The following is a 21,827-nucleotide window of genomic DNA, read 5'->3' as shown; positions in this document are numbered from 1 at the left end:
GCGTAGCTAGTTCTAAGCAGGGCCTACTTATCCATTCCCTACCCCGGGCACAGTGCCGGCAGCACACAGTGCTTTTGCGATCCACGAAAATAGGGTTCATTTCTTTTAAAATCAGAAGAAAAAAAATGAGAACTCAGGCCAAGGAAAATGTTTTAATATATAGTCTAAATATATTCATCCCCAACAGAGTGCTAGAACAACATTTTGATATTCTTTATGGAGAAAGGAGCCGACGAAGGCGAGAGTGCCTCGAGCCCACAGACGTCACGGTGGACCTGTTTCTAGAGCTCTCCTTGCAGACCCTGCGGGCTTTTAGAGGTCGGCAGGACAAGACGCCGGCGAGGGTGGGGGTCGAGCGCGGGTCCAGCGCCTCCGCCTGGCCGTGCGGTGCCGCTTTAAGGATGCTCTGCGGGTACCGGCCGCGGGCGGCGAGGATGCAGCCGTGACGTCACGGCCCCGCCCCGCAGGGTGATGCTGCAGCAGCAGCGGCGGGCCGGGGGCGGCCGGGCCGGGACCCGAGCTGCGCACGGGGCAGGCAGGAACCCAGCCTCGGAAAGGGATGCCTCCTGGCTCGAACCACAGGTACCACCATTTCCTCCTGCGCCCTCCGCACAGCCTCTCGGCTTTGCGCTGGGAGCGACGCGGGTTAGGCCCCAGGGTAATCCGAGTGCCAAGATCGGTACTGGAGGTTGGCACGGAGACCTTTGTTCTTCTTGGATGTCTAATTAATTGAACTGTAAATGGAGCTCCCCTCTCACCCCCTGAGCGAGGAACCCTCCGGCCCAGAAGAGGGTAGCAGCTGGGTGACAGGTTCATTTCACCCTTGCTAGGAAGGAGGTTAAACACTGGAATTCGCCCCAGGCTTACGCTGTGCTCATTGGTGCCGGAGGCCTGTTCTCCCCTCACCTGGGCAGGTGTCATCAGCTTCCGGTTCACCTCCTGCCTGAGGCTCAACGCTCTCAGTGGCCCCGGGCTCAAAGTATAACCTCTCCCAGCACCCCAGGATTTGGTTTATGAGGAGCACCTAGGATTTCTGCTTTCTTGAGTCACCAGCCAAGGGTAACATGCCGAGGTTGAAATAAGAGGCTTTACGCAATTCAGTTCATTCGGTCCTGGTCAATAAATAACTTTTCACATTATTTCTGGCGTTACCATAACATTTCCGTTTTTCAGCTTCTGTAGGGAGGTAGAGCCGGGTGCTGGTGCAGCCCGAGTTCGATGTGCGCCTGACCAGGGCTTTCGCCATCCATTGGCCCTCAGGTAGGGGCCAAATTGCTGGAGATCAAAAGTGAGAAATGGGCCCCAATTCAGTAACTAGCTAATTAAATACCTCCCCTCACGTCCACAGAGCCCTTCCCTGGGAAGGTTTCCCTGAAGTATTAACTTGGATAATTGGGAGAAGGAAGAGTAGAGAGGGTGTGGCTGCGCGTGACCCCGTGGTGGGAAGCCTGGTTTCATAGAGAGAAGAGGGCAGAAAAAACGAAGAAATGATATTGGCTCATAGTAGGATGATTTTAAGCATTCAAATTACATGGACATTGTTTATTTTTATTAATCATTTGCCGCTTAATCTTCCCATAACACAGTTTGAGAGCCTCTTTGCTTGAGACATCCTCTGTATTCCAGAAGCACAGTGGGCCTGGCATATAACCTTTGGGGGTCCAAGGATATGTGTGCATTTTCTTTTGACAGAGTAAATGGTCACATAGTGTGATAAAGATGATCTGGTGAATATTTGTATGAGTGTATTAAAATTCTGTTTCATTGTTTTAAATTTTACTTTCATTTTTTGTACCACTTAAAAATGAATTTTAAACATTCTTCTTAGAATAAGTTTTCATGGACAGCTTTTAATAAGTGTATTTTAAAAATAAAAGAGGTAATACTGGTCCCCAAATTTAAAGGTGAACCCTCAGCGAAGACGTTTTTCGAGCTCAGGTTGGATTCCAGTTTAGATGCTGGAGGGTGAGGTGGGGGTGTGAGGGTCTCGGTTTTGCTAGGAGACGCTGCAGGCTGTGTTTTAAAGCTGGGGGTGGGCAGGTGGATGTCGAAATTGTCGCATCACAGATAGAGACATGGGGTGTCTACATGGTCCATTTTAAATAGGGTCGGAGAGGTTCCCCTTTTCAAAAATATGCTTCCGCCATATGCCATTTCGATCTGAAATTCTTCCTAAGCGGGCCCACTGTTCTTCATTCCAAAATTGAAGGGGCAGTTTCTAATGCGCGTGCACTTAAGTTCACTTCGTGGGAGTAGAACGCTGCTGGGAAAGAGGCTGAGACGCTGTGTGCCTGAAGGGGTGAGGGGCGGCCGGAGGCGGAGAGGGAGTTAGCGGCTGCCTGGATGTGGGGCTGCGAGTGGGCGGGTAAATTCAGGCCAAGCTCTCCAGCACACCTGTGCTGAAGGTCTTCCTTCTGACTTTTTTTTTTCCAAACGTTGGCACCTGAGCTAACATCTGTTGCTAATCTTCCTTTCTTTTATTTTTCACCTCTTCTTCTCCCCAAAGCCCCCCAGTACATAGTTGTGTATTCTAGTTGTGAATGCCTCTGGTTGTGGCATGTGGGATGCCGCCCAAGCATGGCTTGATGAGTGGCGCCATGTCCGCGCACAGAATCCCAACCCGGGAAACTCTGGGCTACCGAAGCGGAGCAAACGAACTTAACCACTTGGCCACGGGGCCGGCCCCCCTTCTGTCTTATTATGCGGTGTTCTAACCTGCACTCTATTTCTATAATCTTAATGAGCGAAGCTCCAGGGAATGCTAACAGCCACCTGGGTTTCTGAAGGCAAGACCAGCCAATGCACAGTTTCCTGGAGTATTTACTGTGTACAAGGGCCTGAGCTAAACCAGTGAGGAACATAAACGAGGAGCGTAGCTCCTTAAAAATTTTAATCTTGATTTAATCTTAATAAATAATTTACATTTTTATGAAGCATTACTTGCCTACATAGTTCTTAAGTCCATCTGTTCCTGTTTTAAAGGAGAGCATGGGATTTTTCTAAGGTCACAAGATAAGCCATTTATAGAAGTGAGAGCTGACTGAGGCTCTGGTTATGTCAGTGCCTGTCATCTCGGTATGAAATCCATCTCTTAGCGAGGCTTCAAGGCCCTTCATGATCAGCTAATCCCTTCCTGCTGGCTTCATCTCTCACGGCACTGCCATTGTGCCTAACTGTTGCACATATCTCATTTACACGGGTGGTTCCCACTGTTTAGAATGCCTTTCCTCTACTTTTTCACCCAACTTGAGGGCGAAAATTATGTCTTTCTTTTATCTCTGTGACCTCGGTGGTACTTGGTACTCAGTACTCAGCTGAATGGGAGGATGGGCGAGTAGGTGGGCAGATGGAGAGGTGGAAGGGTGAATGGGTAGATGAGTGAGTAAGGAATGGATAGATGGATGGATGGATGTTTGGAAGGGTAGATGGGTATATTAAAGGATGGGTGGGTGCATATGTGGATGGATGGGTGGGTGGGAGGATGGGTGGGTGAATGGGTGGATGGATGGAGGGATGGATGGGTTGCTGGGCTATCCCAGTGTTCTGAATCCTGCTGGGGCATCTCTAGATCAAATCATTTCCACCATTGACGTCCTCTGATGAGAAGGAAGTCAATTCCTCAGTGTGTAGGGTAGCAGAGGAGTTTGGGATGCAAATCTGGGGTGATGAGGAATTTCAGAGTGATTCACAAAGAAGTTATCAGCTAGCAATAGCGTGATGGAAGGTGGTATGGTAAGGTAATGTCAGAAATAAGGGCCTCATTTCTAAAGCTTAAAACTAGTTTTGAAAGAAAGCCTATCATGTTTATCTTGGTTAATAACAAGTGTCCTTGTCAGGAAGCCTATCAATGTTGGGAATATTGTCTCGGGTTTGGGGCCTACTTCTCTGGAAGGACTTCAGAGGAAATTTGGGCAGTTGCTATTTTGTGAGGCAGATGGGGAGCTGTCAGAGAGGCCGAACTGAACCCTAGAAGCTCCCCTCTTACCTTTTCATCTGCCTTTTTCCCTCTGACCTTAGTAGCTTTCCTCTCCGTATGCTCAGTGAAATTGACATTGACTAACACACGCAGGTCAACATACCAGAATCCATTCCTTTAATATGTACGATCTACATTAATTTCAAAGCAGTGAGAAACAGTTGGACACCCAGGAGCAGGTCACTGAGGGGCACGGATTGCAAATCCCGGGGGTGGGGGACCGAGGCGGGGAGTGTCTGTGAAGGCCTGCACGCTTGCTAATTCCCCACCCAGGGCGTGGTGACAATTGCTCCAAAAAATAATTTGAGCATGGGGGAAAATTTATTATTTCTCACCCCTCCCTGGTTCTTTTTGTCCCTCACTTTTTTTTGTTTTTGGTAAACTGTTTCCCTCTGAGTGTGATATCTGTGACACGCAGGATTCAGGGAGTTTGGTTTTTTTTTAAAGACAGCATTTTCAAACACTATAAAAGTCTCAGTTCTCCTGACTTGACTGAAAATTCACTCGTCTAACTGATGGTGAAAGGAAAGGACTTGAGTTAAACTCATTCAGCTGCTTTTGGGCAAGGATCCCCCCGATGGCCCACCATGAGGAGTAAACATAAGTGTCAGGGAGGTGACTGCCGTGACTGTCCATTCCGTGAAGGAAGGGCTGTCCCCTCACCCTGCGCCGGTGCTCAGGGTGCCTGTCAGTGGTCCTGTCCCAGGCCTGGTCTCTCTTCCTCTCTGCTCCCCTGGCACCTGTGGGGAGGGGCAAAGTTTGCCCTGGAAAGGGGCCACAGGTCCTACAGTAGCCTGGTGTCCTCTGGGCCGTTGGGCTCTTGGCTGCTCCCACTTCTCAGAAGGTTCTTTGCCCGACTCTCCTGATGGAACCTGTTTGGGGAAGAGGCCCTTTGAGTTTTAGTGTGGGGATCTGAAGGGCCAGGGGTCCTCTCTCCACGCAGAGAGACAGCATCCGGCTTTGGTTTCCTGGGCAGATGGCTGCACTGATTTGCGAATGAGGCCTAGTGACATCATCTACCAAGAGTAGGCTCAACTTTGGGGGCACAGTGTTTGACTCTAAGGGTTCCCCAACATGAACTCAACTTTCCCCATGTGAAAAGGGTGAGCGAGTGCCAGTCGGGGGAGGGGAGAGCCAGCTGGAAAAATGACCTCTCCTGGTGGAGGCCCCGGTGAGTAACTGTGGCCCGAATGGCTCTCCCCACAGGAGCGCCCACCGGCTCCCCCTACGATGATCGCCCCGGCGAGCAGCACGCCTCCTGGAGAGGCCCTCTTCCCCAGTTTGGCTCCTCAGGACTTCTGGAGGTCTCAGATCTCAAGCTACTCGGGGTCAGTGACCCGGCACATCAGCCACCGGGCCAACAACTTCAAACGACACCCCAAGAGGAGGAAGTGCATTCGCCCCTCCCCACCCCCGCCTCCCAACACTCCATGCCCTATTGAGCTGGTGGACTTTGGGGACCTGCACCCCCAGAGGTCCTTCCGGGAGCTGCTCTTCAACGGCTGCATTCTCTTTGGCATCGAGTTCAGCTACGCCATGGAGACGGCATACGTGACCCCCGTGCTCCTACAGATGGGCCTGCCCGACCAGCTCTACAGTCTGGTGTGGTTCATCAGCCCCATCCTTGGTGAGCCCCAGCTCAGCCCCGATGGTGGATGGCCTCCGGAAACCTCTGGAAGCTTCTGGAACCTCAGTTGAAGCAGCATAAGGTTCCCCCGGGGACAAGGGAGGAGCAAGAGTTAAGTTCCACTCATTAGTATGGGGCTGTAGGACAACACAGGTATGGCCAGTCACACCCCATGTTTTAAGTGACTTTATCTAAACCAGACTGCAGAACAGGAATTTAGCAGACACCAAGGATTACCACCATCTTGTGCCGAGCTCTCACTGGAGGATCCAAGCAATAAAGCTTGATGTGGTTTGGGTCTGGGAGGTCCTGGAAGTTCTTGGATTCCCAAGGAAGGTGATGGCTGCTTTGTGCCTTATAGGGGCCTAAGTAGAAAATTTAAGGAGAAGCTGAGTGATTCCAAGAGTCTGTTTATCTTTTGTTTTCTGGCTTAGGGTTTTGTTGGTGACTCTGAGTTTGATCACCTTATTCTTTGACACACTGGGGACATTTGAGGGCAAATGTTTCAGGAATGTGGTGAGGCCGTTTCAGGGTTCAGCCCAATGTGCCGGGGGGCCCCTGGGCGTGACCACTGGCCTGCTCTGTTTCAGGATTCCTCCTGCAGCCACTGCTGGGAGCTTGGAGTGACCGATGTACCTCAAGGTTTGGAAGGAGACGCCCTTTCATTCTTGTCCTGGCTATAGGTCTGTTGTTCTGGAATTGAAATAAAGTGGAAAAAACAAAAAAGGCCCTAAGTGCTTCCTTTTAGGAAAATCTAAAAGAGTGATGAGCAAAGCAATGGCCAGACAATGTCGCTGGTGTGGCAGCAGGAGTAGCCGCCCCCCACAACCGGCCTGAGTTAACTGGGAGGCTGTATTGGGGGATTGTTTTTTGAATACAAGTTAATAAAGCTTATGTAATTCCTGCTCTGCTTGATGAAATAAAAACCCCGACCAAGCACAAAAAAAATAACATGGTGAGTCTGCAGGTGACCTTTCCAATGGGCTCTGCTTGAGGTTTGATTAAAAGGAATTCTTGGGGCCCTAAAGATCCTAGACCTAAGTTGTGGGCTGCCGGGGGTAGAGCTGGTCCGCATTTCCTCTGGGTGACTCTGTTTCTCTGTCCCCAGGGGCGTTGCTGGGCCTCTCACTCTTGCTCAACGGCCGGGACATCGGCACGGCGCTGGCCGACACGGCCACCAACCACAAGTGGGGCATCCTCCTCACCGTGTGCGGGGTGGTGCTCATGGACTTCAGCGCCGACTCGGCAGATAACCCCAGCCACGCCTACATGATGGACGTGTGCAGCCCTGCCGACCAGGACCGGGGCCTGAACATCCACGCCCTCCTGGCAGGTAAGTCTCCGTGCAGCGAGGGCCGAGCTTGGCCTGCAGGCCTGCGGGTTTCACTGTGGGCGCTCGCGAGTGCCTTCCTCATGCCCTGATCTAAAAAACACGTTGGTAACATTCGAACACATGGATGAACACTGAAGGCAATGAAAAGGCACATCTCAAACAATACATATCGACAATAATAATAATACTTCTTTCTGAGATATATGTGCGTATACAGTCATGCACTGCTTAATGACGGGGATACCTTCCAAGAAGCACGTCGTCAGGCGATTTCGTCTTGTTTGAACATCATAGTGTCAACTGAAAGGGAACAAAATTTATCCCCCAAAGTGTGTCTCTTTAACATGAGGATTATTTTAAGCTGATTATTTTTAAGAAGCAAAAGACTCAGAAAGGTTTTCTTGTTACCTCCCCCTTAACTGCCTAAAAGAATTCAAATTAAAAAAAACCTGTCTCAGGAAGCTAGCTGTCACCGTAGCGTCACTTGGACTAGGTGGTGGACAGGGAGGAACCTGGAAAAGCCTGTTCTTTGGGTTTCCCTGTGTTCTTCTGTTTCTGTGGCCCGACGCTTGTTTTCCAACATTGCTCCTTTCCACCCGCCTGTGAGTTGCCTTCTTTCCCTTTGAAGGCCCTGCCTCTCCTCGCTCCCAACATCTTCTTTTGTCTTTAGCTGAGGATTGGGTGAGATACTCGGTTCTCCCGGGTTTCTCCCATGTATACGTGTTATTAAACTTTTGTTTGTTTTTCTCCTGTTACTCTATCTCATGTCAATCTAATTCTCAGACCAGCCAGAAGGACCCAGGAGGGTGGAGGACAATGTCTTCCTCCCCTACAGCACTTACACAAACCTAGACGGTAGCTATAGCCTAGTCCACACCTAGGCCACATGGTACTAATCTTGCAGGACCACTATCATATATGCGGTCCGCCACTGACTGAAATGTCCTTATGTGGCCCATGACTGCGTATATGCGTGTATATAGCTATATATATAACTCTCTATATAACTCTCTATAGTGTATGTAACTATATATATATAGTGTTGTATATAGTTGATTCTCATTATTCATGTAGCTATATTCTACAGAGTCGCCAGGAGCCCTGAATTAGCTGATATGGAGTCATCGCCCCTAGGAGAAAGACAGGGTTAGTTTCCTGCAAACCTCTGGTCACATTTTCATCAACTGATCAATACGTAACTTTGTTTTGTGTGTTTCTGTTTAAAGACACTTTATTCGGTATATATCATTGATCCATTAACACTGAACCCACGGCCAACAGCCCTGGAACCCAGGCCTGGACAAGCTTCCCTGACGCACGTGTTTTCTCCAACAGGTACATTGCGGGCTCCTCGCACTTAGGAACACTAGACAGCAGTATGTTGGCGCTACACTTGGAGGCCATTTTAAACAGCAATGTCACCCCAAAAAGCACAAAAATGCAAAAATGTGGCACCATATAGACTACAAAAGAGATGGTTGTTTATAGTGTGAGAGTTGAAACAATCACCTTGTAAAACGTCAGCTGGGCCCGTGTGTAGGGGACAACTCAAAATGTTTGCTGCTCTGCACATGTGTGTGAATGAGCGCGTAGTGAATGTGTATTGATGGGGTTGCAAATCAATTTCAGTGAGCAGGTAAATTCGCAAATATGGAATCTGAGAATAATGAGAATCGACTATGCGTGTGTGTATGTATACAACACACACACACACACACACACACACACAAATCTGTGTTGTGCTTAATGCCCAACATGAGAAATGTTCCTATCAAAGTCAGGGACAAGGCAGGAACGACCACCAACCCCACAGAGTCTACGCAATTAGGCAGTCGAAATAAACAAGAGATGTGTAGGATGAGAATTATCACCCCTGGCCTCTGTGACTGCACGGAGGAAAACTTCAAGAGAATCAGCTACAAAACAGGAGGAGAATTCAGTGTGATGTTTGGTTATCAAAGTATATATAAAACACCTCTAGTGTTCCTATATAAAATACTTACCTTGTTACAGAATAAAATGGAAGAAAATAATCTCATTTAAAATAGCAAGGAAAAAGATTTCTAAAAATCAAAGGAAAGATGTAACAAGACACGTGCAGGACCCGTTTGAAGAGGGCTGATTGCCAAATGGTTAGAGGCGCGGGCCTGGGATCTGAAAGCCTGAATCTGCTGTGGGCTTGTCCTCCTGTCCGTTATGGGGCTCTAGGCGCGCTGCTTGGCCTCTCCAAGCCTCAGTCGCTTCTGCTGGCAAGTACCGTTGTTCCTCTCCCTGTGTCTGCACACACACATGGGTGTGGGCCCAGGGAGCTCCTGCATGGGTCCCGGGGAGCCAGTGCTGGGGTTTGGAGGGTAGGAGGAAGGACTTAGTTTTTTACCTTATACTCTTCTGTATTGTTTCTATTTTTGGATTGTGGACATACATAAAATTTACCGTCTTAGCCATTTTCAAGTGTGCGATTCAGGAGCAGCAAGTACATTCACATTGTTGCTCAGCCATCACCACCATCCACCCCCTTAACTCTTCGTCTTGTCAAACTGAAACCCTATGACCGTTAAACGATAACTCCCCCTCCGCGCTCCCCCAGCCCTGGGCACCCCGCCTCTACTTTCTGTCTCTGTGATTTGACTATTCTAAGTATCTTATATCAGGGGAATCGTACAGTATTTGTCTTTTTGCGGCTGGCTTATTTCGTTTAGCACGATGTCAGCAAGCTTCATTCATGTTGTAGTATGTGTCAGAATCTGCTTCCTTTTTAAAGCTGAATAATAATATTGCGTTAGTGTAGACTACATTTTACTGATCCATTCATCTGTGGATGGACACTTGGGTTACTCCCACATTTCTGCTTGTGTGAATGATGCTAGTGTGAACATGGGTGTACAAATACCTCTTTGAGACCCAGCTTTCAATTCTTTTGGGTATTTGCCCAGTAGTAGGATTGCTGGATGATGTAGTAATTCTATTTTTAATTTTTCAAGGAATAATTTTTCCACAGTAGCTATATAATTTTTATATTCCCACCAACAGGGCACAAAATTGCCAATTTCTCCACATCCTCGCCAACACTTGTTGGTTTCTGGGTTTTTTGATGATAGGCCCCTGATGTCTGTGAGGTGGTGTCTCAGTGTAGTTTTGTTTCGTGTTTCCCCGCTGGCTGGTGAGTGATGCCGAGCATCTTTTCACGTGCTTATCGGCCATTCAAAAATCTTCTTCGGAGGGATGTCTATGCAAGTCCTTTGCCCATTTTTGAATTGGGTTGTTTGTTTTTTTGCGCTGAGTATGACGTATGGTTTCTTTCCTGTGATAATACATCGCTTTGATCATTTAAAAAAATGATTAATGAGGTTCATCTCAAATCTGACCTTATTTAAGGGTCACAAAACAGCAATTGTGTCCTCGAAATGGGGGGCAGCTAATTAGAACGATGAATGTGGGAAGTTAGGGGTGGAGGGGACATGAAATTAAAAGGCCAGTAAGGACAGTCTGGGACAAATGAGGAAGTTCTGTGGTAAAACCATTAAATAGACCCAGGGTCGTGCCCGCCCTGGGGACGGGGAGGAGACTGAGCTGAATGGGGGAAGGCCAGGCCTTTCCATGGAAGTTGCCGTGTGAAAGGCAACCCCACAGCATGCCTGGTTCCCCCCAAAGCGGAGGGCAGCCGCCGGCACCTGCCGCTGGCATGCCGGTTCCTCTTCAGGACCGGCACAAACAGAGAACCCGCCTCCCAACCACTAGACGAGTCAAAATACAGCCGAACTCAGAATAAAATGACACGCCAGCTCCATGGCCTAGCAGCGAAGGGGGCCTGGTGTGTGGGGGACACGGGTGCTGCGTGGGTGGAGACACCACCGGCCTGGCCTGGCTCTTGCTGTTGGAAGCACAAAGCTGGGCTGGAGGAAACTGCGCTTTGGGGAGGTAAGTGTGTCCTTGCTGCTGGCCGGGGGCAATGCACCTTCACCCACGTTTTACGTTGTATGACGTGAACCAGTCAACCATTGCAGCCCTATTGTATTCCAGTGTCCCGCTGACCCAGAAATCTGGCCACCAGGGTGGAGCCAGCCTTGGTCACTGATGCAGGGTCAGTGAGCCGAGGAGTCGAAAGAAAGATTTCTTGGACTCCCAAGATCTGGCAGTAGTGCTCTTTTATTTAGAGAATAGTGTGGAATAGCATGAGGACAGGACCCATGGGCAGTCAGAGCTGCTGCTGCAAAAATGAGCTGAGGGTAGGGCTAATTTTAAGGCATAGGTACGTGAGTTATCTCTTTACAAGACAAAGGAAAGACTATGAAAAAAAGTTAAAATGGTATCAGTGCAGGTGGGTTCTGGTTATTGGGTGATCCCATGACTTTTAGATAAGAATCAAATCGGATTAAGCAAAGGTCAGAAGCCACCACCCTAAATCAGTTACATGAGATTGCCAGACAGTAACCAACTTAAGTTCTTGCCTTCCCCATTAACAGTTTCTAGAGACAAGGTCATCTCCCTTCTTTCACAAATGCAAATGTCTCTCAAAGGGCAAGCAAATTCCAGTCCGGGGAGCCTGCTTCTCATCTGCAGTTTTAAAATTAACCAGCCTAAAATAATCCTCATCAGTCACCATGCGAGGTGACGCTCCTAGTGGTGGTTGTGTTCAAGGACGATGTCATCAGCCAAGCAAGACTGGGCAGCCACATGACTCCCGCATGCACACACACCATGGTCCGCGTGTGGGAGATGAGACTTTCCAGTTTACACGGCGCTGAAGCTGTGGGGGGGCGGGGCCCGAAGGGAACTGTGATGCGGTGTAGACAGTCACTTTCAGTGTTCCTGACAGGCTGGGTATAAGAAGAAAGCGTGGGCAGGTGGTCATCATGCTACTGCTCTGGAGCCGGGCCTGGCAGGCAGCCCTCCAGGGCAGGAGAGGGGGTCCCCCAGGAATCCCACCCTCATTTTTGTTGGGGTTGAGATGGGACAGATGGTACGTCTGGGTCCTTGGAGTGGATTTAGCGACCTGCGTGAGAAATGGAACCACTTTCCTTCAGGGCTTTCTTCTCCGCCTGCTTCTCTCCGCAGGCCTTGGAGGAGGGTTCGGATATGTGGTCGGGGGAATCCACTGGGATCAAACGAGCTTCGGGAGAGCCCTGGGCGGGCAGCTGCGGGTTGTCTACATCTTCACCGCGGTCACCCTGAGCATCACCACCGTCCTGACCTTGGTCAGCATCCCTGAGAGACCCCTGCGGCCCCCAGGCGAGAAGAGGACAGCCATGAAGAGCCCCAGCCTCCCGCTGCCTCCTTCCCCGCCCATCCTGTGCGAGGAGGGTGCCGGCCAGACCCTGCCCTGTCACTCGGCCACCAGCCTGTACGCCAGCTTCTCCAGCCCCATCTCCCCACTCAGCCCACTCACACCCAAGTATGGCAGTTTCATCAGCAGGGACAGCTCCCTGACGGGGATCAATGAGTTCGCCTCATCCTTTGCCACCTCCAACATAGACAGTGTCCTCATTGACTGCTTCACGGGCGGCCACGACAACTACTTGGCCATCCCGGGCAGCGTCCCGCGGCAGGCCATCAGTGTCAGCTTCCCCCGGGCCCCCGACAGCTTCTACCGCCAGGACCGTGGCCTCGGGGAGAGGCGGGAGGTGGCCCTGGCTGCCGGCCCCGATGGAGATGTCCTAAGGGTGGGCTCCCTGGACACCTCCAAGCCACGTTCATCCGGGATCCTGAAGAGACCCCAGACCTTGGCCATCCCGGATGCAGCTGGAGGAGGTGGTCCTGAAACCAGCAGGAGAAGGAACGTGACCTTCAGTCAACAGGTAAAAGAGAACATCGGGAGGCCAAGGGTCAGAGGTCACCTTGTGTTGTCCCCCCTCATCAGTTAGAAGACAAAGAGGGATGTCGAGCTGGAAGGAAATTCCCAGCCCATCCTGGAGGCATCAGAAAGTGCTTGGATCCAGATAGACCTCACCTACGTGCCCGTGAACAGCTTCGGGCCCAGCGTGAGCCCATGGATGAGCAAGTCCAGGGCATGGGTTACCGATCGCTGGTTTAACACACTGGCCGCAGTTCAAGGCGTGGATCTAAAGCCCCGTTACATTTATGCAAAGGCAATGCAAGCCTGAGCGTTCCCGTAGTGAGTTTGTTACAAGCATCGTGTACATTTCTGTTCTTGCCAGTGTCCCCCCGCAATCTCCACGGCCCCTCTTGGCCGTGAATCTGGAGCCAGCAATCTAAGTCTTCTCGAAAGACGGAAACAAAACCTAAACCCCGGCAGACGTTTCTGGGACCTGCCTCTGGCTCCTAGTGTGTAACTCAGCTAACCATCCCGGAGGCTGTGGGAACTCTGCATTCTGACGACGGGGGCATTCTGTGAGGCAAAGACCTTTCGGGGAGGTGGTTTGTGTCGAATGTGGGGTACATTGGATTGGCTGACAGGCCACGAGCTGGTATGTGATATTTTAGCAGCTTTCCGAGTTCGTGAACTTGGAGAGGCCACTTTAAATACGGTTCCTCTTGTATTTAAAGTAGACCTAAGAGTTCTGTGGCCCGCCTGCCCTCAGGGGTGTTACAAGATGAGAATTCCAGTAGGAACTTGAACTTTCTCGAGCAGGAGACTGTAAAACCCTGTTCGACCTACCCAAGCCCCCCAGGGAGGCGAATCTGAAGGCCAGTAACCGAGAGGCGCAGCCCCGGGGACACCCCTGCCCACCCGTCTCCCCACGAAGTAAACCCTGCTTGGCCGACCATCCTGAATGGCACAGGCCCCCAGACGGCCGGGCCTTCAGTCAGGCGTCCCCTCTCCGTGCTGGGCAAGACCCCTGATTTAGTGGCAGGTTCACTGGAGACATTTGGAGGAGGCTGATCTTTTTCTCTTCATTGTGAAATTCTTCAGCACGACCGTGTGTCTCCTCTGCTTTTCTCTGGTGCGTTAGGGACAGTCAGTCTTCATGTCATTTTCATCATCTCTTAAGTGTTGCTGTTGCTGTCTCTGCTCGAGAAAGGAGGCTGCCAAGGTGCGTGCCCGTCCTTGCAGGGGGACGTCAGGCTCCCTGTGGCAGCGTCGAGGACATCTCAGGAGCTCAGATCTGGAAAGGGTTTGAAGAACCGCAAATCACTGGAGGGTTAGGAAATCCCCTTACTAGCACAGGAAAGAGATTTCTCTGATTGCTCGCGTCGAGGGCGTCCTCCTCATTCTCGATGACACCAGAGCAGTTAGTCAGGCCTTCCGTCAATACAGGGTCATTGTGAACTATTTCGAAAAATTCAAACTGGCTTCCAGATACAGTTCTTTAGCCGTGGCTGAAAATCTTGTTTTCATCCTTTTTTTCTATTTCCATTCTCAATATAGTGTAATTTGAGAATCGGTTCTTTGAGGAAAGTAAAAATCATGAGCTAAATATGAACACGTCGGGGCTCACGTGGGGACATGGGCGTAGCTGTAGCAGTCTTCCTCTGGCAGCCGTGGTGACAAGCTCTGTGGACGTGGCTGCCCTTGGAACCAGCACAGTGCGCTATTTACTTCCTTTTTATATTCCCCCCCACCCCGTGTCTGCACCCCACACCCAGGCCGAGCGACTGTGGCATGAAGCCTCGTCCTTCCAGGAAGAGTTAGCAAACCGAGTCAGTGAGCGTAGCTGACCCAGAGAGAAATCGAACCCCTACTCATTCCAGTTTCAGTTCTGTTGGCAATGGGGTGTTTGGGCTTGGCACACGGGGAGCCCTGGCCCAGGGCCACGGTGAGTGTGTCCGTCCCCTGCACGTGCTCACCTGGCCGCCCTAACCTCCGTGCAGACAGGAGTCTCACCTGTCTGGAGAGAATTTTGAACAGAGTCTCCAGTCACCTTGAAATCAGTCCTTTACATGCTTCTGTCATGGAAAAGAAGGGACTTCATAATGTCTGGATTTGAACTGATCCATCTTTCTTTTATTTCAAATTTATTTCACACTTGGGAAAGTATTACCTTACTCCCTGTGGCCCAGAGCTTACATCCTTTGGCCAAAATGCAGGTGCCCCTGAAATGAAATTCTGTTCTCACTGCCCCGAGTCTCTGCCGAGACGACCTGAAGTCGACTCTCTCACCCTGGGTGCTGTCTGGTGCTCGGTTAACGCTGTCCAGGGAGACGAGCCTTCACGGCCTGTGTCTGTGTTTGTGCTTCCATGGCATGTCTGGAGCTTGGTGCTCTGATGACGGGCTTTTGGGGGGCTTCCTTTACAGGTGGCAAATATTTTACTGAACGGCGTGAAGTACGAGAGTGAGCTGACGGGCTCCAGCGAGCCGGCGGGGCAGCCTCTGTCCATGAGGCATCTCTGTTTCACCATCTGCAATATGCCCAAGGCGCTCCGAAACCTCTGTGTCAACCACTTCCTGGGTGAGTCTTGGCAAAGCCTCCATGTGTCCATGTCCCAGCTCAGCCCGCACTGCACGATGGGGATGGGGCTACCTGACCCAGGGCTCTCACCCCTTCCGCCTCCCTGGACGCCCCAGAGCCTCACACCCAGGACGCCCCTCACATTCCTTTCGCTTTCCCGATACCACCAAGGGCAGGACTCTGCTGGGAGGGCCAGAGAGATGCCTGCTCTAGGCAGCCCCGAATTAACCCTGGGGTTCCGGATGAGAGGCCTACTTCTTCCCCTGGCCGAGACAGCTGTGTCTCCACACAGCCCGAATCCTCATGACCAAAGGCTCTCCCGACAACTCAGTTACGTGACGGACATCGCTTTCCGTTGGTGGGACTTGTGTCTTAAACCAGGTTGGGCCTGGCTGCCTCTTACTCTTGGAGCCGAGACGTAGACACCGGCAGACATTTGCACACACCTAATATGCCTGGTGCTGGTCTTAAGTTCACAGGCTTGGATTCAAACTACTAGTGAAAAGCCCCAACCTGCATTTCATTCTATTTGGTACCTCTTTACGGCTGAGCTGTTGAACATCTGAGGATGATTAAGAATTTGAGATGATCTAGGGCTCTCAACACTGTGGGACGTAGATCACAATGACCTCCTAGAAGGCAATTTGGCAACAGGCAAGAATCTTAAAAGTGTCCATAACCTTTATCTCAATGATCCTGTTCGGTATTCTTTGCAAGGACATAGAGACTGTATCAAGATGTGTGCCAGGTATTTATCACAGCATGATTTATAATAGCCAAAAACTGGGATGGGGGGAGGTAAAATGCCCAACAGTGAGAGAAGAGGTAAATATATCATGGTGCATCCACGTTGTGAAATATCTGGCTGCCATCAAAATGGGGCTGTTTAAGAATATTCAACGGCATAGGAAGTTGTGCATGGTAACTACTGGAGTTCAAGAGGGCCAGTAAATACCACCCCCTTCCTCTGTCAAAGAAGAAGTGAACACAGAACCCTACAGTTTTATCTGTAATCGAGCAAATTGGATCTGTGTCAACATTTGAGCTTCCTCCCACCCCTCCCCACCCCTGTGGCTAGAGCCCCCCACCCCATTTTCTTTGTAGAGGAGCGCGTGGGAAGCAGGACGAGGCATTTAGAAGGAGGCGTGGGGATCCGCGTTCCTCATGGCGGTAGCGTTCAGAGAAGAACAGCACACAAACCAGGCAACAGAGCCTGTTTACAAGAAATACAGATTTACTTTGAAAGACACCGGTAGGAAACTTGCAAAATTTTAAGGGGTAACATTATCTCTGGGTGGTGAGGCTATAGGTAGGTGATTTCCTCTTAAGTTTGGAATCTGCGAACATCATGTGTCACTTTGGTGCACATGGCCTGTCGGCGCAGGCCGGGTGCCAGCACTGCTGGGCGTCACGGGCCCTCCTCCTCCAGGGTGGCTGTCGTTCGAGGGGATGCTGCTCTTCTACACGGACTTCATGGGAGAGGTGGTGTTCCAGGGAGACCCCAGAGCACCGCACGCGTCGGAGGAGTATCAGAAATACAACAGCGGTGTCACCATGGGCTGCTGGGGGATGTGTATTTACGCCTTCAGCGCCGCCTTCTACTCAGGTACCGGCCACGAAGCGAGACGCAGGGTCAGGGGCCTGCGTGGGAAATACAGCGACCTTCGGTGGGTGGCTGGGGCATGCTGAATGAGGGGAGGCCTGTGTCTGTACAGATGCAGCCACAGAATGCCAATCTGGGGGAGACAGTGCTGCCCTTTTTTCAGTCATTCAACAAGCTGTCCGGGGCCAGCTGCGTGCACTGCCCTGTGCTGGGTGGCGGCCCGACTGGGGACCGGGTGTGTTTCCTGAGTTAGCTTCTGGGCAGAGAGGGTCAGGCCTGTAAGTGAGGGCAAAGTGGGGGCCCAGGGATGCGCCACGAAGTCACCTCCCCACCCCCACCCCGGTGGGTGTGCGTCTTTCCCACGTGGATTCGCATGGCCACTTGTCCAGAGGGAGGGAAGGTGTGGTTGAGGCCGGAGGGGCAGGAGGAATGAGATCCAGAGCACGTGGGTGGCCGAGACCAGAATGCGGGATGGGCATGAGGTTAGCGCCGGGTGAGCCGCGGGACACAGGAGCCTCGCTGAATCCATGCGGGGATGGGGCACCGTCGTGGTGGGGCACCTGGCTGGCGGGGCGGGGCAGGACAGTGGGTTTCGTCTCAGGGGCCCACCCACGGTTTCTGTCAAAGGCCAAGCAGTAGCCGCACAGTCTCTTCTGGAGAGACTCTGCGCTGCCCTTGAGGCTCGGGAGCCGCCACAGACGAGTCCTAAACCCACGTGCATGGCCCAGTTCCAGTAAAACTCCCTTTGTGTTCATGAAGATACAAATTTCGTTTACTTTTCACGTGTCACAAAATACTAATCTTCTTTTAATATTTTTTAACCATTTAAAAATATGAAAACTGTTCTTAGCTCCCAGGTGGTCCCAAACGCTGCTGGTGGGGCTCCTCCTGGGGGCTGCAGCTTGCCAAGGCCTGCTTTATGTCATTTTGCCCTGTTGTAGTGAGTTCCAGCCCCAGGGTCCTCGACTATGGCTTCTGGGGATCGGCGGGTTGGGGGGAGACCTTAGGAGGAGAGACTTCCTTAGCTCTCTCGCTTGCAAGCCCATGGGTGGCACCTGGGGGGTCTGGTTCCCCCACAGGGAAGCGGCCCTCAGTTATTTGATTCTGGGAAGCAGTGTTGTGCGTTGTCCCCCCTGCTATGCCCTCTCAGGGTCCTCTAGGCCAGCGGGCAGGATGTTGGTATCCTTGTTTTAGGAAAGAGACAGAGAGCGCTGTGATCTGCACAGGGACCCAGGGGTTTATAAAAACCCTAAATTCTCAAGCCTCCTTGGTATTTCACCCCAAAGACTCCTTCACCTGCAGCAGCACTGGGAAGCCTGGTTGGGGCCAGTGTGTGCAGGGCCACCCCAGGTCCTGGTCCAACTGGACCACCCCATCCTGGCCCCCCCTGGAGCTGTTGGGGTCCCTCAGATCCCTGGGCCAACCACGCAGGTCTTCGGTCTGGGGCAAGCTGCCTGCCTAGCCGGTTCCCACCCCTGGCAGCCCTAGGTCAGCCCCGGGGGAGGTGGCCCAGGGACAGAGCCTGTCCTTTCCGGTCTGCAGCTATTCTCGAGAAGCTGGAAGAATACCTCAGCATCCGCACGCTGTACTTCATCGCCTATCTGGCCTTCGGCCTGGGGACTGGGCTCGCCACCCTGTCTAGGAACCTCTACGTGGTCCTGTCACTCTGCATAACCTACGGGATCTTATTTTCTACCCTGTGCACCCTACCCTACTCCCTGCTGTGTGACTACTACCAGAGCAAAAAGGTAAGGGCTTCCGTTTTTCTTGCTTCGCGTCCTGAAGAGGCCACTGCCACCCGCCCAGCTTCCCAGGAAACTCCTGGGCAATGTCCCCAGGCCCTGGGCCCAGATCCGCCAACCGATGTCAAAGGAAAACGCAGGCCCATCAAACAGTAAGAATATCAAGACGGCCGCAGCAGAGCACAGACCTGAGCAGGTGGCCGCCCGCCCCGTTCCTGAGGGGACTTGGGCCGTGGGAGGGAGGCCCACCCCTTCGTGTCCCCCTCTGTCAGCCTTCGGGGTCACCTGCTGGCACCAGCCTCAGCGAGGTCAGTGAGGCACTCGCCTTGGGCACAGAAAACTCAGCAATCGAGAGCAATAATATGTTAATACATTATTTCTAAAAATGAGAATTAATGCCAAAAATCCACGCTGGACAAAATGTCAGAACTTTAAATAAAAACAGGATAAGTAACAGTGCCATGCCAAGCCATGGTGGAGTCTGAGGCCAGAGGAAAACTCAAGACTACCAATCCTGTCTTTATAGAAAATGTTGGTATTTTGTTGAGCATGGATTCCCTTGAATAGCTTTATTGAGATATAATAATAATGCGCCAGGCAGCACCACACAGCTCACCCATTTCAAGTGTACAGCTGAATGGTTTATAGTATATTCACAGTGTACGACTACCACCACAGTCAATTTTAGAACATTCTCGTCTCCCCAAAAAGCCTCACAGCCATTAGCCAACCCTCTCCAGTCCTCCCATTCTCCCAGCCCCTGGCAACCACTAATTTACTCTCCGTCTCTGTGGATTCGCCTGTTCTGGACACTTTCTATCAGTGGAATCACCACGTGGTGTCTGGTGCCTGGCTCCTCTCACCCAGCATCACGTTTTCAAGCTGTAGCCACACTGTCACGTGTCAGTGCTCATTCCTTCTCGTGGCTGAATAACAGCCCCATCATAGACTTTCTGCAGTGACTGAGATTTTAAAATACTGCATTACAAGTCGCCCTTGATAACTGAGCTTCTCACCCCCTTTAAATCGGGGCCTCCATGCCTCCCCCAGGCCCAGCCTAGGGTAGGGCATCCTGATTTGTTTTAATGAGTCTGGAGTCTCTGATGAATTCAGCTGGGCCAACTCTGAGCACAATACTTTTTAAGAAAAGTCAGATTGGCCTGGAGCCCCAGGCACTACAGCGGGCCGGACCGCAGTCTTAGGGGGGTCCTGTGGCAGCTGCCCCCGCCTTCTCTCTGCTGGCGACTGGACTCCCGGCCACACAGACAGGCAGTGCCCTCAAGGACTGGACCTTCCCCCGGGGGCGGGCAGAGGCTGAGACCCTGTGAGAGGGAGCTGTGTCCACACCCTGAGCCTCCAGCCAGCACTGTGAGGGCAGCCACGGCTGCGCCACCAGCACCCAAGCGACCAGGTGCCTGGGTGACACTGTCCCTGCTCACTGGTGCTGCCCCAGCCTACCTTGCCACCGTCTCCCTTGCCAGCAACTTACAGCCCCAGAGACCACCTTCTCTGAGGTAAACGATGTGCTGGTTTTTGGCAAAGGGTTGCCCTGCCCCATGGGAGGGGACACCCAGGGCCTTGGACCCCTCTGATCGAGTTTGCCAGGGCTGACCGGAAGGCTTGGGCCTCTGTTGCCTGTAGAGTCTTCTAGACACTTGCATTCCTCTCAGTCTCCCTTGGGTTGTAGGTTCAGGGCTAACCTGTGACCTCCCCGCCACAGTGGCACCTGCAGGCCTTTCTGGCTGTGTGTAGCCCCAGGGGGGTCGCAGGTTTCCCAGGACATACGTGACGCCCATTCACAGGGCACTTTGCAGGTGCCCGGAAGGACACAGCCTTCTCTAGAGAGTGGCTCAGCAGCACCCTAGAGGCTACCACATCTGTGTCTGGATGCAGGGCCTGGCCATGCTGGCCCCCAGGCGGTGCACACAAGGCGGCTTGTGGGGGTGGTGTCAGTCTGCAGCATTGGTGGCCATTAGGTGAGGGTGGCCTGCATTGGGGAGCAGTGAGGGGACCGACACCACCTCCTCCCACCGTCACTGCTGCCGCTGTGCTCAAAGACCACGTGTTCACCACCATCCCCTGCATGGTGAGGTGGGGGCAGGGGAGGAGAAGGAGGTGTCTGAGCTGGAGGCCATGAGGACCTTCCAAAACAGGCCAAAGGAGCAGGTGTGTTGACTGTGACAGGGTATTTCAGAGTGTGTGATGGGCATCATAGTGACAGAGGTTAAGAAAGGGAATGAGCTAGAACACGGGGAGCCAGCCAGCCAGCCAGGTTTCCAAGGTGAGAGTGGAAGGGACAGAGCAGACGCCCCAGCAGGGAAAGTGCCTGTGCACCCGGGCCTGCAAGAGCTCGGCCCGTCTGCCTGTTGGTCATGGATTCTTTTCATCATCGTCATCTCTTTGAACACAAATATTATTCAACTCTTGGCTGAACTCCTTGTGCATGTTGGCCCTGGAAAATGTGAGCCCGCTGTGCATGGCCGCCCGGGTCCCCTGCGACTGCAGGAGACCTGGGGCTCGGTCACCTCGTCCGTGGCTGTGGCGTCTGGCTCATGTGTTTCCTCTCCTGGATCAGTTTGCAGGGTCCAGTGCGGACGGCACCCGGCGGGGCATGGGTGTGGACATCTCCCTGCTGAGCTGCCAGTACTTCCTGGCCCAGATCCTGGTCTCCCTGGTGCTGGGGCCCCTGACCTCGGCCGTGGGCAGCGCCAACGGGGTGATGTACTTCTCCAGCCTGGTGTCCTTCCTCGGCTGCCTGTACTCCTCCCTGTTTGTCGTGTACGAAATCCCTCCCAGTGATACCACTGACGAGGAGCACCGGCCCCTCCTGTTGAACGTCTGACATCCCGGAGCCCCAACTTTGGCCTCGAGCCTGTGCTGGAGGCTCTGCAGCAGGCTGGCCAGTGAAAAACCAAAGGGCCAAAGGTGGATGCAGGACAGGTTTCCTGTTGCAATGTAAATATGTGGTAAAACAATAAATGGCAGCAACAAAGCCTATGGTTTCTAGTTGTGGCTCTCCCGAGGGGTGAGAGGTCACCTGGGGATTGGGCCACTCTCCATAGGGATTTGGGGAGGGGGCTGTAAGAATCATTTATTGAAAGTAAAGGCATAACTCTATGCTTCTTAACTGGTGGCAATTTTGCCCCCACCTCCACCCCAGAAGATGTCTAGCAATGTCTAGAGATGTTTTTGGTTGT

General features: G+C 52.1%; 1 protein-coding gene across 5 annotated transcripts; it reads left to right on the top strand.

The window, feature by feature from the left end:
• The first annotated feature begins 293 nt into the window (after positions 1 to 293).
• SLC45A1 (solute carrier family 45 member 1) lies at positions 294 to 21,622 on the top strand. Of its 5 annotated transcripts, none has more exons than XM_070603548.1 (9): positions 294 to 582; positions 5,183 to 5,603; positions 6,194 to 6,286; positions 6,712 to 6,936; positions 11,992 to 12,731; positions 15,132 to 15,285; positions 16,715 to 16,891; positions 18,431 to 18,636; positions 21,206 to 21,622. In XM_070603548.1, exons 1-9 carry the CDS (start codon positions 472 to 474, stop codon positions 21,470 to 21,472), a joined length of 2,394 nt encoding a protein of 797 aa, XP_070459649.1. In that variant the 5' UTR covers positions 294 to 471; the 3' UTR covers positions 21,473 to 21,622. The 5 variants fall into 5 exon arrangements, with proteins under 5 accessions (XP_070459649.1, XP_070459659.1, XP_070459670.1 ...); XM_070603558.1 differs by having other exon boundaries at positions 448 to 582; positions 6,194 to 6,245; XM_070603569.1 differs by having other exon boundaries at positions 459 to 582; positions 5,183 to 5,714.
• The last annotated feature ends 205 nt before the right edge of the window (positions 21,623 to 21,827 follow it).

Source organism: Equus przewalskii, chromosome 2 (genome assembly GCF_037783145.1).
Source record: "Equus przewalskii isolate Varuska chromosome 2, EquPr2, whole genome shotgun sequence".
In the NCBI taxonomy this organism is placed as follows: Eukaryota; Metazoa; Chordata; class Mammalia; order Perissodactyla; family Equidae; genus Equus; species Equus przewalskii.
This window is presented reverse-complemented; position numbering and strand designations above follow the sequence as displayed.

Coding starts and splice junctions, on each gene's coding strand:
- SLC45A1 (XM_070603548.1), top strand. CDS start 472: ATGCTGCAGCAGCAGCGGCGGGCCGGGGGCGGCCGGGCCGGGACCCGA. Junction 6,287..6,711: donor CATTCTTGTCCTGGCTATAG/GTCTGTTGTTCT, acceptor CTCTGTCCCCAG/GGGCGTTGCTGGGCCTCTCA. Junction 16,892..18,430: donor CAGCGCCGCCTTCTACTCAG/GTACCGGCCACG, acceptor TCCGGTCTGCAG/CTATTCTCGAGAAGCTGGAA.